The sequence below is a fragment of the Hyperolius riggenbachi genome, chromosome 4, assembly GCF_040937935.1.
Source record: "Hyperolius riggenbachi isolate aHypRig1 chromosome 4, aHypRig1.pri, whole genome shotgun sequence".
NCBI lineage: Eukaryota > Metazoa > Chordata > Amphibia > Anura > Hyperoliidae > Hyperolius > Hyperolius riggenbachi.
The window spans coordinates 5,277,993-5,290,996 of NC_090649.1; the positions used below are offsets into that span (position 1 = coordinate 5,277,993).

General features: G+C 49.4%; 1 protein-coding gene across 1 annotated transcript in view; it reads left to right on the forward strand.

Annotated features, from left to right (window-relative positions):
* LOC137571082 (vomeronasal type-2 receptor 26-like) overlaps nucleotides 1-13,004 on the forward strand; it is a 62,596-nt gene that overhangs the window by 8,480 nt on the left and 41,112 nt on the right. Inside the window, exon 2 of the mRNA XM_068279764.1 lies at nucleotides 9,329-9,620. Coding sequence (XP_068135865.1) covers nucleotides 9,329-9,620 — 292 coding nt within the window. The remainder of the gene's footprint in view (nucleotides 1-9,328; nucleotides 9,621-13,004) is intronic.

Here is a 13,004-nt window from a genome sequence, read left to right on the forward strand (position 1 = left end):
AATCCACGCGTAAGCGTGATCACGACCTGGCGGTGAGCACCACTGATGGTGACAGGACAGAGGTGGGGATATTGTGTCTGAGGTAAGGACAGGGGGACAGATCACTGCATGGTGACAGGACAGAGGTGGGGATGTTGTGTCTGAGGTAAGGACAGGGGGAAAGATCACTTCATGGGGACTGGAAAAAGGTGGGGATGTTGTGTCTGAGGTAAGGACAGGGAGACAGATCACTGCATGGTGACAGGACAGAGGTGGGAATGTCGTGTCTGAGGTAAGGGCAGGGGGAAAGATAACTGCAGGGTGACAGGACAGAGGTGGGGATGTTGTGTCTGAGGTAAGGGCAGGGAAACAGATCACTGCATGGTGACAGGACAGATGTAGGGATGTGTCTGAGGTAAGGACAGGGGACAGAGCACTGCATGGTGACAGGACAGAGGAGGGGATATTGTGTCTGAGGCAAGGACAGGGGGACAGATCACTGCACGGTGACAGGACAGAGGTGGGGATGTTGTGTCTGAGGTAAGGACAGGGGGACAGAGCACTGCACGGTGACAGGACAGAGGTGGGAAAGTTTTGTCTGAGGTAAGGATAGGGAGACAGATCACTGCATGGTGAAAGGAGAGAGGTGGGGATGTTGTGTCTGAGGTAAGGACAGGGGGACAGATCACTGCATGGTGACAGGATAGAGGTGGGGATGTTGTGTCTGAGGTAAGGACAGGGGGACAGATCACTGCATGGTGACAGGACAGAGGTGAGGATGTTGTGTCTGAGGTAAGGACAGGGGGACAGATCACTGCATGGTGACAGGATAGAGGTGGGGATGTTGTGTCTGAGGTAAGGACAGGGGGACAGATCACTGCATGGTGACAGGACAGAGGTGAGGATGTTGTGTCTGAGGTAAGGACAGGGGGACAGATCACTGCATGGTGACAGGACAGAGGTGGGGGTGTTGTGTCTGAGGTAAGGACAGGGGGACAGATCACTGCATGGTGACAGGACAGAGGTGGGGATGTTGTGTCTGAGGTAAGGACAGGGGAACAGATCACTGCATGGTGACAGGACAGAGGCGGGAATGTTGTGTCTGAGGTAAGGGGAGGGGGACAGATCACTGCATGGTGACAGGACAGAGGTGAGGTTGTTGTGTCTGAGGTAAGGAAAGGGGGACAGATTGCTGCATGGTGACAGGACAGAGGTGGGATGTTGTGTCTGAGGTAAGGACAGGGGGACAGATCACTGCATGGTGACAGGACAGAGGTGGGGATGTTGTGTCTGAGGTAAGGGCAGGGGGACAGATCACTGCATGGTGACAGGACAGAGGTGGGGATGTTGTGTCTGAGGTAAGGACAGGGGGACAGATCACTGCATGGTGACAGGACAGAGGTGGGGATGTTGTGTCTGAGGTAAGGACAGGGGGACAGATCACTGCATGATGACAGGAGAGAGGTGGGGATGTTGTGTCTGAGGTAAGGGGAGGGGGACAGATCACTGCATGGTGACAGGACAGAGGTGGGGATGTTGTGTCTGAGGTAAGGACAGGGGGACAGATCACTGCATGGTGACAGGACAGAGGTGGGGGTGTTGTGTATGAGGTAAGGGGAGGGGGACAGATCACTGCATGGTGACAGGACAGAGGTGGGGATGTTGTGTCTGAGGTAAGGACAGGGGGACAGATCACTGCATGGTGACAGGAGAGAGGTGGGGATGTTGTGTCTGAGGTAAGGACAGGGGGACAGATCACTGCAGGGTGACAGGACAGAGGTAGGGATGTTGTGTCTGAGGTAAGGACAGGGGGACAGATCACTGCATGGTGACAGGACAGAGGTGGGGATGTTGTGTCTGAGGTAAGGACAGGGAAACAGATCACTGCATGGTGACAGGACAGAGGTGGGGATGTTGTGTCTGAGGTAAGGACAGGGGGACAGATCACTGCTAGAGATGTCCCGAGCGGTTCCCGGCGAACTTCGGTGGTTCGCGTTCGCCTGCCAAAGGCGAACTTTCCCCGGAAGTTCGATTTGCCCCATAATGCTCTATTGAGCAAAACTTTGACCTCTACATCACAGTCAGCAGGCACATTGTTGTCAATCAGCCTGCACTCACTGGTGGAGCCCCACCCCCCTTATACAAGGCAAGGTCCTTGAGCCATTTGACTCACTCGTCTGCCTATACTAATTAGTTAAGGGACAGCTGCTACACACACACTGCTAGGGAGAGTTCAATTAGTGCCTTGTAGGCTTACCCCTCCACCCTTCTAGCTATTACCTCTTCCCTCTTACCTGGAGGGAGGAGGGTCTCTTCTGACAGGGAAGCTACATCAAAAAATGGAAACAAGCACCACTAATGAGATAATTGTAATAGTAACAATACATAAGGTCTAGGCGTGCTGACAGCTAAATAGTCACATTAAACTCAAAAGAAGAAAGTAGCTGTAAAAGCACCACACTGGACCAAAGTGTAGAAATATATCAAAAAGATACATCTTTATTTCAACATCATGTGGATAATAAAACATTAAAAACAAGACCATGGGTCCCCAAATAAAATATATAAATATGTGTAGATATAACCCTAGCACTGTAAATAAGTGACAAAAATGATAATAACACTGCAGTGCTAGGTGCAAACACATACAACTCTCAAGAGTGCTCAAAAATGGAAACAATCAATAAAAATAAATGAAAATCTATGCTCCAAAATGCATGTAATTATATAATAGTATAAGTAATTGATGAAACACAAAGTGCAAAAAATGTGGTTACCAAGAATGGTATTGCATATAAAGTGACACGTGCAAAAAGTCAGTAATCAAAATAAGAACCTCTGTGCAAATGGCAACACCAATGTATTGAATGGTCAATACAGTAATGGGTGCAAAAAATGTGCAAATAGGCGAAATGGAGCGTAGGATATGAAGGGATAAGCAGATACTCACATAGATGTGGCACAAGAGAGAGTTGAGGGGACCCCAGGCGAACGGAACGCCTTAGTGCACCTCGCGGGAAACCGCCCGCTTCTGAGGAGGCCCACGTGTCACTTTATATGCAATACCATTCTTGGTAACCACATTTTTTGCACTTTGTGTTTCATCAATTACTTATACTATTATATAATTACATGCATTTTGGAGCATAGATTTTCATTTATTTTTATTGATTGTTTCCATTTTTGAGCACTCTTGAGAGTTGTATGTGTTTGCACCTAGCACTGCAGTGTTATTATCATTTTTGTCACTTATTTACAGTGCTAGGGTTATATCTACACATATTTATATATTTTATTTGGGGACCCCAGACCCATGGTCTTGTTTTTAATGTTTTATTATCCTCATGATGTTGAAATAAAGATGTACCTTTTTGATATATTTCTACACTTTGGTCCAGTGTGGTGCTTTTACAGCTACTTTCTTCTTTTGAGTTTCTTCTGCCAGGGAATTCCAGTATTTCAAAAGCCAGCTTACATACCGTGGCTGGGGATTGAACCCAGGTCTCAGTGTATGGTAGGTAACTAACATATCCATTATACCACCAACACTACTAGCTGAAGCTAGCCTACCATGTACCATTTATGCTCAATCCAAAAGAAAAATTAGACAAGACAAATAACATTTATATCACACTTTTCTCGTGGCGGACTCAAAGCGCCAGAGCTGCAGCCACTAGGGCACGCTCTATAGGCAGTAGCAGTGTTAGGAAGACTTGCCTAAGGTCTCCTACTGAATGGAGGGGCGCACTTTGGTGGCTCAGCCTTGGGTGCTGGAGGACCTTGTTCCGGCTCTGCTCCCAGTACTCTTTTCCAGAAATAAAGAGGAACTGAAGAGAGAGGTATATGGAGGCTGCCATGTTTATTTCCTTTTAAGCAATACCAGTTGCCTGGCAGCCCTGCTGATCCTCTGCCTCTAATACTATTAGCCATAGCCCCTGAACAAGCATGCAGCAAATCAAGGGTTTTAGACTTGAAAGTCAGATCTGACAAGACTAGCTGCATGCTTGTTTCTGGTGTTATTCAGACACTACTGCAGAGAAATAGACCAGCAGGGCTGCCAGGCAACTGGTATTTCTTAAAAGGAAATAAATATGGCAGCCTCTGTATACCTCTTACTTCAGTTCCCCTTTAAAGCACACCTACTGTATGTCGATGAGAGAGGTGTGCAGAAGGATTGGGATGAGGCCACCGGCGTACCTACCGGGGATGCGACCCCATCACCCGCAGGGGGGCCCGGGGCTGCTCGGGAGCCCGCTCACTGTGCACGGGGGGAGTGCTGCCGCCCGCCCGATTCTGTACCCTCCAGCAAGGTGCTCAACTGGCCGCAGCGTCTAATAGACGCTGCACCAGTTCATTCCCCGCAGCCCCGCTCAAGCAGCCTGCATATTCCTCCGGCAGGCAGAGCAGGGCTACGGCAAGATGGCTGCCAAAGAAGCCCTGCACTGGAGACTATTTGTGTCTCCAGTACAGGGCTTCGGGCACCATCTTGCCGTAGCCCTGCACTCTACCTGTCAGACTCAGCGCGGGAGATGTGCTGCAGTCACAGCGCACAGGAGCATAGTCGCTGGAGGAGCTGGGCACCAGAGGCCGGGAGAGACTCCTGACAGGTAAGTGAATTGTTTTTTTTTTACAGGGGCATTTTTTTTCTGGTGTCTGCTGCCCACATTGCGATATTCTGGTGCCTGCTGCCCACATTGCGATTTTCTGGTGACTGCTGCCCACATTGCGATTTTCTGGTGTCTGCTGCCCACATTGCGATTTTCTGGTGAACGCTGCCCACATTACGATTTTTTGGCCCACATTACGATTTTCTGGTGAACACTGCCCACGTTACGATTGTCTGGTGAATGCTGTCCACGTTACGATTTTCTGGTTAACGCTGCCCACATTACGATATTCTGGTGAACGCTGCCCACATTACGATTGTCTGGTGAATGCTGTCCACGTTACAATTTTCTGGTGACTGCTGCCCACGTTACAATTTTCTGGTGACTGCTGGCCACGTTACAATTTTCTGGTGACCGCTGCCCACGTTACAATTTTCTGGTGACTGCTGCCCACATTATGATTTTCTGGCCCACATTACGATTGCCTGGTGAACTCTGCCCACATTACGATTTTCTGGCCCACATTACAATTGTCTGGTGAAATGCTGCCCACTTTACAATTAATTTACAGTGAAACGCTGCCCCATTACGATTATTTGGCACCTAGGGGGGGCATCCAAGTATTCGCAGGGGAGCCCAGTGATTTCTAGTTATGCCCCTGGATGAGGCATTGGAGGAGACCATGGGACCAAGCTCCCAAGAAGTGGTGGGTTCTGTGGTGACAGAAATGGCCACTGTGTTTTCTTCATCCAGTAATCCATCACAACTGGGAGCTTGTGTCACCACCAATCAACATCACCACCAGTCAACTACAGAGGTTTTTCGTGGCCAGGTGGAAGGTCCAGAAGAGTCACTTATGGTTTTGGATGATGAGGTGGCTGATCCAACGTGGTCACCATCTGGTGGGTTAGGCACTAGCAGGCGTGAGCAGCATGGAGAAACAGAGCAGACAGTTGGGCAGCAGCCTGCATGTGCTTTCCCGTCTGTCAGTGTGTCGGCCGGTCTATGGATCACGCTATCGGTGGCAAGGTGCACTTCACTATGGATGGCTGGAGCAGCAGGCATGGGCAGGGAAAGTATCTAACTTTTACCGCCCATTGGGTCACCCTCCATGGTGGTGAGGAGGGTGCAAGATCTGGGGCATCTCAGCTGGTGGTGCTGCCACGTGGGTTGAAGGGGAGGCCTGTTCTACTTCCCTCTGCTACCTGTTCTGTCCAAGCCCAGTCCGTCGTTGCTGAGCCTCCCAGCAAATGGTCCTGCTCCTACACTGGTCTGCAGCACCATCGATGCCAAGCAGTGCTGAAACATGAATACATGGACGAGAATAAGCACACCAGATCTGTAATCCTTGCAGCCTTACAGGACCATATTCGGCAGTAGTTGTCCCTCCAAAAACTGGAGACAGGTGTAGTGGTGTCTGATAATGGTGCCAACATGCTGGCTGCCATTTCTGAAGGTGACTACACTCACTTACCTTGCTTGGCCCACATCTTCAACCTTGTAGTCCAGAAGTTCTTACACACTTTTGATGGGTTGAAGGATGCTGTGGCCTCAGCACGAAACGTGTCAGCCCACAACCGTCGCTCCACAACTGCCACCGCGGCCTTGAAACTGTTGCAGCGCTGCCATAGCCTAACGCAGCATAGGCTTATTTCAGATTGTCCAACGTGGTGGAACTCCACCCTCCACATGCTGGAGAGGTTGTGGGAGCAGCGAATGGCGGTCAGGCTATACCTGTCTCAGACATCTTCCTCCAGAACAGGGCCACTGGACTACATTACTGGGGACCAGTGTCAGCTGATTGGACAGGTGTGTAAAGTCTTGGAGCCATTTGAGCAGGCAACAAAATTGGTTAGTGAGGAGCACTGCAGCATATCAGAAGTGCTCCCTTTTGTCTTTATGCTGGACCAGGCTCTTGACAAACTGCTTGGACAGGGTGGAGAAAGCCCTACTGAATAGTGGTCAGTCAAGTGGGGGAGTGAGTGAGCATGCTCCAGTCCTGGATGAGGAGGCAGAGCTTGTGGAAGTGGAAGAGCCCATTGTCTGGGGGTTGGAAGAAGATTGTGATGTGGAGCTGGAACATGACAACAGTTCTGACAGCCAGGAAGAGGTGATTAATGGCAGACATCTCTTCCCTATGGCTGCGCATATGCTCCAATGCCTCCGTAAGGACCCCCGGATTAAAACTCTAAAATCAAGGCTCGACGTGTGGGTGGCCACCATCTTAGATCCCTGGTGCAAGGGGAAAATGCAGCAGTTCATACCCCCCTCCCAAGCAGACGCCAGGATGAGCCAAATCCGGGATGCCCTTCTTCCTTGGGTAGAAGATGCATTTCCTGAACCTGTATCCCGGGCCCAAGCTACCAAGCCTCATCATACTCAGCAAAGGTCTGGTGGTCCCACTCCCAGCAGCAGCACCATTAGCCAATATGTTGAAGGAATTTTATCCAGACAATGCCAGATACTCCTTGTAGCAGCAGCACCACCAGCGGGCAAAGTAGTCACCGTCATCGGCTGGCCCGTATGGTGAATGATTACTTGGGGTCGGCTAGTGCTCCAGACAATATGGAGAGTAATGATGACCCCATGGAGTATTGGACAAAACAACTGGATACCTGGCCTGAGCTCACTCAGTATGCACTGGAGGTTCTTGCATGCCCCGCTGCCAGTGTTCTTTCTGAGTGAATAGTTAGTGCTGCAGGTGGGATGGTCACCGAGTAATGGACCCGTCTGTCCACAGACAATGTGGACATGCTAACGTTCATAAAAATGAACAAGTCATGAATCAGTGATAATTACAAGGGTCCTCTCACTGATTCATAATGAAGATTAGACAGACTAAATTAAAATGTTGCTGTTTTTAAAGCCTCAAATGGTCTCCTTCTCAAACTCTGCTGCCTATCACTATCATTGCATATTTTTGCTTTTTAAGATCATGAAAATGCAGCTTTTGCAGCTGTCCGATGTTATATTCTATCCTAGCCCTATGCTTTTGGCCTACAACTTCTCCTGCTGCTCACAAAAAAATTATAATGACTGCTGTGGAACAACCTCTAGGTCCCATGGCCTACGACAATTCCTGCTGCTCCAAAAAAAAAATTGTGATGACCTCAGTGAAACCACCTGCTAGGTCCCATGGCCTACGATGTTTCAAAAACGATGTTTCAAATGAGCCTGTGAGTAATACCTCGGAAATGTACAGAATTCCTTTTAAAGGGAACCTAAACTGAGAAGGATGTGGATTTTTCCTTTTAAAATAATACCAGTTGCCTGACTCTCCTGCTGACCCTGTGTCTCTTATACTTTTAGCCACAGCCCCTGAACAAGCATGCAGCAGATCAGGTGCTCTGACTGAAGGCAGACTGGAGTAGCTGCATGCTTGTTTCAGGTCTGTGATTCAGCCACTGCTGCAGCCAAAGAGATCAGCAGGACTGCCAGGGAACTGGTATTTGTTTAAAAGGAAACATCCATTAGGTTCCCTTTAACATTGTGGAAATTGTTCCGCCGGAATGCAGAATTAAACCGCCGGAATGTAGCGGTAGAGGAATTTGTTATAGCGGAAGGCGGAATTACCGCAATATCGGAAATCGCCTCTTCCGATCAGCCCTAAAGACGACTGATAAAAACCCAAGCTCCGCCTCCTCCTCTATAGGGTAAGCCTAGCTACATTCTGAAAAGGCTCTGACATTCTGTATTATATATTTTTAATTTTCTTTAATCTTTGAAAGCTCAGTCTGTATGTGCAGCATTTTTTAAAGTTTCTTATAAATCAAAAGAGCCTTGCTTTTTTTAATATTGGTATAAATAAAATATATTTTTTTTATCTTAATTTTGCTATAAACCAGACATTGTGCAGCGCGAAACTTTATGCGCATAAAGTTTTACGCATAAACTTTGTGCGCCACTTCTTGAATCTTTGTGCGTGCTAACTACTTAACACCCTAGTTAGCATGGCCAAAGCCTTTAAGCGTGCTAACTAGGTTAGCACCGCTTTGTGAATCGAGCCCATACCCTTAAAGAGACTCCGTAACAAAAATTGCATCCTTTTTTTTATCATCCTACAAGTTCCAAAAGCTATTCTAATGTGTTCTGGCTTACTGCAGCACTTTCTGCTATCACAGTCTCTGTAATAAATCAATGTATCTTTCCCCTGTCAGACTTGTCGGCCTGTGTCTGGAAGACTGCCAAGTTCTTCAGTGTTGTGGTTCTGCTATGAACTCCCCCCTCCAGGCCCCTCTCTGCACACTGCCTGTGTGTTATTTAGGATTAGAGCAGCTTCTCTCTTCTCTCTTATCTTTTACAAGCTGGATAAATCGTCCTCTGAGCTGGCTGGGCTTTCACATACTGAGGATTACATACAGGCAGAGCTGTCTGCACTCTGCAGGAAGAAACAGCCTGACACTTCAGTGGATGATAGCTGCAGGGGGAAAGAAACACACAATGATCTCTTGAGATTCAAAAGGAAGGCTGTATACAGCCTGCTTGTGTATGGATGTATTTTCTATGTGTGGACATACTGTACATCAATCTACTTCCTGTTTTGGTGGCCATTTTGTTTGTTTATAAACAAACTTTTTAAAACTGTTTTTAACCACTTTTAATGCGGCAAGGAGCGGCGAAATTGTGACAGAGGGTAATAGGAGATGTCCCCTAACGCACTGGTATGTTTACTTTTGTGCGATTTTAACAATACAGATTCTCTTTAATTCGTTTAATTTCCTGTACACTTTGTATCTCCTCAGGCCCGTGCCCCTCTATTACAAATATTTGCTGGTTTTTCTCTTTGCTGTTAATGAAATAAATAAGGACCCGGACCTATTACCGAATGTGACTCTGGGATATCAGCTGTACGATTCCTGCGCTGACAATAGGAAGGCTGTGAAAAGCGTTTTACAAATACTCTCTGGTCCGGGACAGACGGTGCCAAATTACTCCTGCAGGAGACACAGGAAGGTGGCTGGATTTATTGGGGACCAGGGCTCTGTGACAACAGTGTCCATAGCACAGCTCCTGGCAATATACCGGCACACACAGGTATGGAAATTACTCCTGTAGGAGACACGGGAAGGTGGACGGATTTATTGGGGACCAGGGTTCAGTGACAACAGTGTCCATAGCACAGCTCCTGGCAATATACCGGCACACTCAGGTATGGAAATTACTCCTGCAGGAGACACAGGAAGGTGGCTGGATTTATTGGGGACCAGGGCTCTGTGACAACAGTGTCCATAGCACAGGTCCTGGCACTATACCGGCACACTCAGGTATGGAAATTACTCCTGCAGGAGACACAGGAAGGTGGCTGGATTTATTGCGGACCAGAGCTCTGTGACATCAGTGTCCATAGCACAGCTCCTGGCAATATACGGGCACACTCAGGTATGGAAATTACTCCTGCAGGAGACACAGGAAGGTGGCTGGATTTATTGGGGACCTGGGCTCTGTGACAACAGTGTCTATAGCACAGCACCTGGCACTATACCGGCACACTCAGGTATGGACATTACTCCTGCAGGAGACACAGGAAGGTGGCTGGATTTATTGGGGACCAGGGTTTTGTGACATCAGTGTCCATAGCACAGCTCCTGGCAATATACCGGCACACTCAGGTATGGAAATTACTCCTGCAGGAGACACAGGAAGGTGGCCGGATTTATTGGGGACCAGGGCTCTGTGACAACAGTGTCCATAGCACAGCTCCTGGCAATATACCGGTACACTCAGGTATGGTAATTACTCCTGCAGGAGACACAGGAAGGTGGCCGGATTTATTGAGGACCAGGGCTCTGTGACAACAGTGTCCATAGCACAGCTCCTGGCAATATACCGGCACACTTAGGTATGGAAATTACTCCTGCAGGAGACACAGGAAGGTGGCTGGATTTATTGGGGACCAGGGTTCTGTGACAACAGTGTCCATAGCACAGCTCCTAGCAATATACCGGTACACTCAGGTATGGCAATTCTTCCTGCAGGAGACACAGGAAGGTGGCCGGATTTATCGGGGACCAGGTTTCTGTGACAACAGTGTCCATAGCACAGCTCCTGGCAATATACCGGCACACTCAGGTATGGAAATTACTCCTGCAGGAGACACAGGAAGGTGGCCGGATTTATTGGTGACCAGGGCTCTGTGACATCAGTGTCCATAGCACAGCTCCTGGCAATATACCGGCACACTCAGGTATGGAAATTACTCCTGCAGGAGACACAGGAAGGTGGCCGGATTTATTGGGGACCAGGGCTCTGTGACAACAGTGTCCATAGCACAGCTCCTGGCAATATACCGGCACACGCAGGTATGGAAATTACTTCTGCAGGAGACACAGGAAGGTGGCCGGATTTATTGGGGACCAAGGTTCTGTGACAACAGTGTCCATAGCACAGCTCCTGGCAATATACCGGCACACTCAGGTATGGAAATTACTCCTGCAGGAGAAACAGGAAGGTGGCCGGATTTATTGGGGACCGGGGTTCTGTGACAACAGTGTCCATAGCACAGCTCCTGGCAATATACCGGCACACTCAGGTATGGAAATTACTCCTGCAGAAGACACAGGAAGGTGGCTGGATTTATTGGGGACCAGGGCTCTGTGACAACAATGTCCATAGCACAGCTCCTGGCAATATACTAGCACACTCAGGTATGGTAATTACTCCTGCAGGAGACACAGGAAGGTGGCCGGATTTATTGGGGACCAGGGCTCTGTGACAACAGTGTCCATAGCACAGCTCCTGGCAATATACCGGCACACTCAGGTATGGAAATTACTCCTGCAGGAGACACAGAAAGGTGGCCGGATTTATTGCGGACCGGGGTACTGTGACAACAGTGTCCATAGCACAGCTCCTGGCAATATACCGGCACACTCAGGTATGGAAATTACTCCTGCAGGAGACACAGGAAGGTGGCCGGATTTATTGGGGACCGGGGTTCTGTGACAACAGTGTCCATAGCACAGCTCCTGGCAATATACCGGCACACTCAGGTATGGAAATTACTCCTGCAGGAGACGCAGGAAGGTGGCTGGATTTATTGGGGACCAGGGCTCTGTGACAACAGTGTTCATAGCAGAGCTCCTGGCACTACATCGCCACACTCAGGTATGGAAATGTCACCTCGGCGGCCTCAGTAGCATTGCTGGCATCCAGGGGCGTAGCAATAGGCCCTGCAGCGCCTGCGACCGCGGGGGGGCCCGGCCCCCTCCTGGGGCCCGCTCGGGGCCGTTTTTTGGGGGCTGGAGGGGTGGCAGCATGAGGGGAAAGCCTTGCCCACAGTCGGCGGGGAGAGGGGAAGTTCCCCCCTCTCCCTCACCTCGGGGCTCTCCCCTCTGCGCTCCCCTCCAGCTAGTGAATGTGTGTGGGCAGCGGGCAGCGGGCAGCGGCGGCGGGATACATACCTTCTTCCTTGCGTTCCATCGCCGCCTTCTCGCTCTAGCGGCTGACGTCACTTCCGGAAGCGGAAGTGACGTCAGCCGCTAGAGCGAGAAGGCGGCGATGGAACGCAAGGAAGAAGGTATGTATCCCGCTGCTGCCCGCTGCCCACACACATTGAAATTATGCAGGGGGATTTTCAGGTGTCTGCTGCCCACATTACGATTTTCAGGTGTCTGCTGCCCACATTACGATTTTCTGGTAACTGCTGCCCACATTGCGATTTTCAGGTGTCTGCTGCCCACATTGCGATTTTCAGGTGCCTGCTGCCCACATTACGATTTTCAGGTGTCTGCTGCCCACATTACGATTTTCAGGTGTCTGCTGCCCACATTACGATTTTCTGGTGACTGCTGCCCACATTACGATTTTCAGGTGCCTGCTGCCCACATTGCGATTTTCAGGTGTCTGCTGCCCACATTGCGATTTTCAGGTGCCTGCTGCCCACATTACGATTTTCAGGTGTCTGCTGCCCACATTACGATTTTCAGGTGTCTGCTGCCCACATTACGATTTTCTGGTCACTGCTGCCCACATTGCGATTTTCTGGTCACTGCTGCCCACATTGCGATTTTCAGGTGTCTGCTGCCCACATTACGATTTTCAGGTGTCTGCTGCCCACATTACGATTTTCAGGTGTCTGCTGCCCACATTGTGATTTTCAGGTGCCTGCTGCCCACATTACGATTTTCAGGTGCCTGCTGCCCACATTACGATTTTCAGGTGTCTGCTGCCCACATTACGATTTTCAGGTGTCTGCTGCCCACATTACGATTTTCTGGTGTCTGCTGCCCACATTACGATTTTCAGGAGTCTGCTGCCCACATTGCGATTTTCTGGTGTCTGCTGCCCACATTACGATTTTCTGGTGTATGCTGCCCACATTAGGATTTTCTGGTGACTGCTGCCCACATTGCGATTTTCTGGTGACTGTTGCCCACATTGCGATTTTCTGGTGACTGCTGCCCACATTGCGATTTTCTG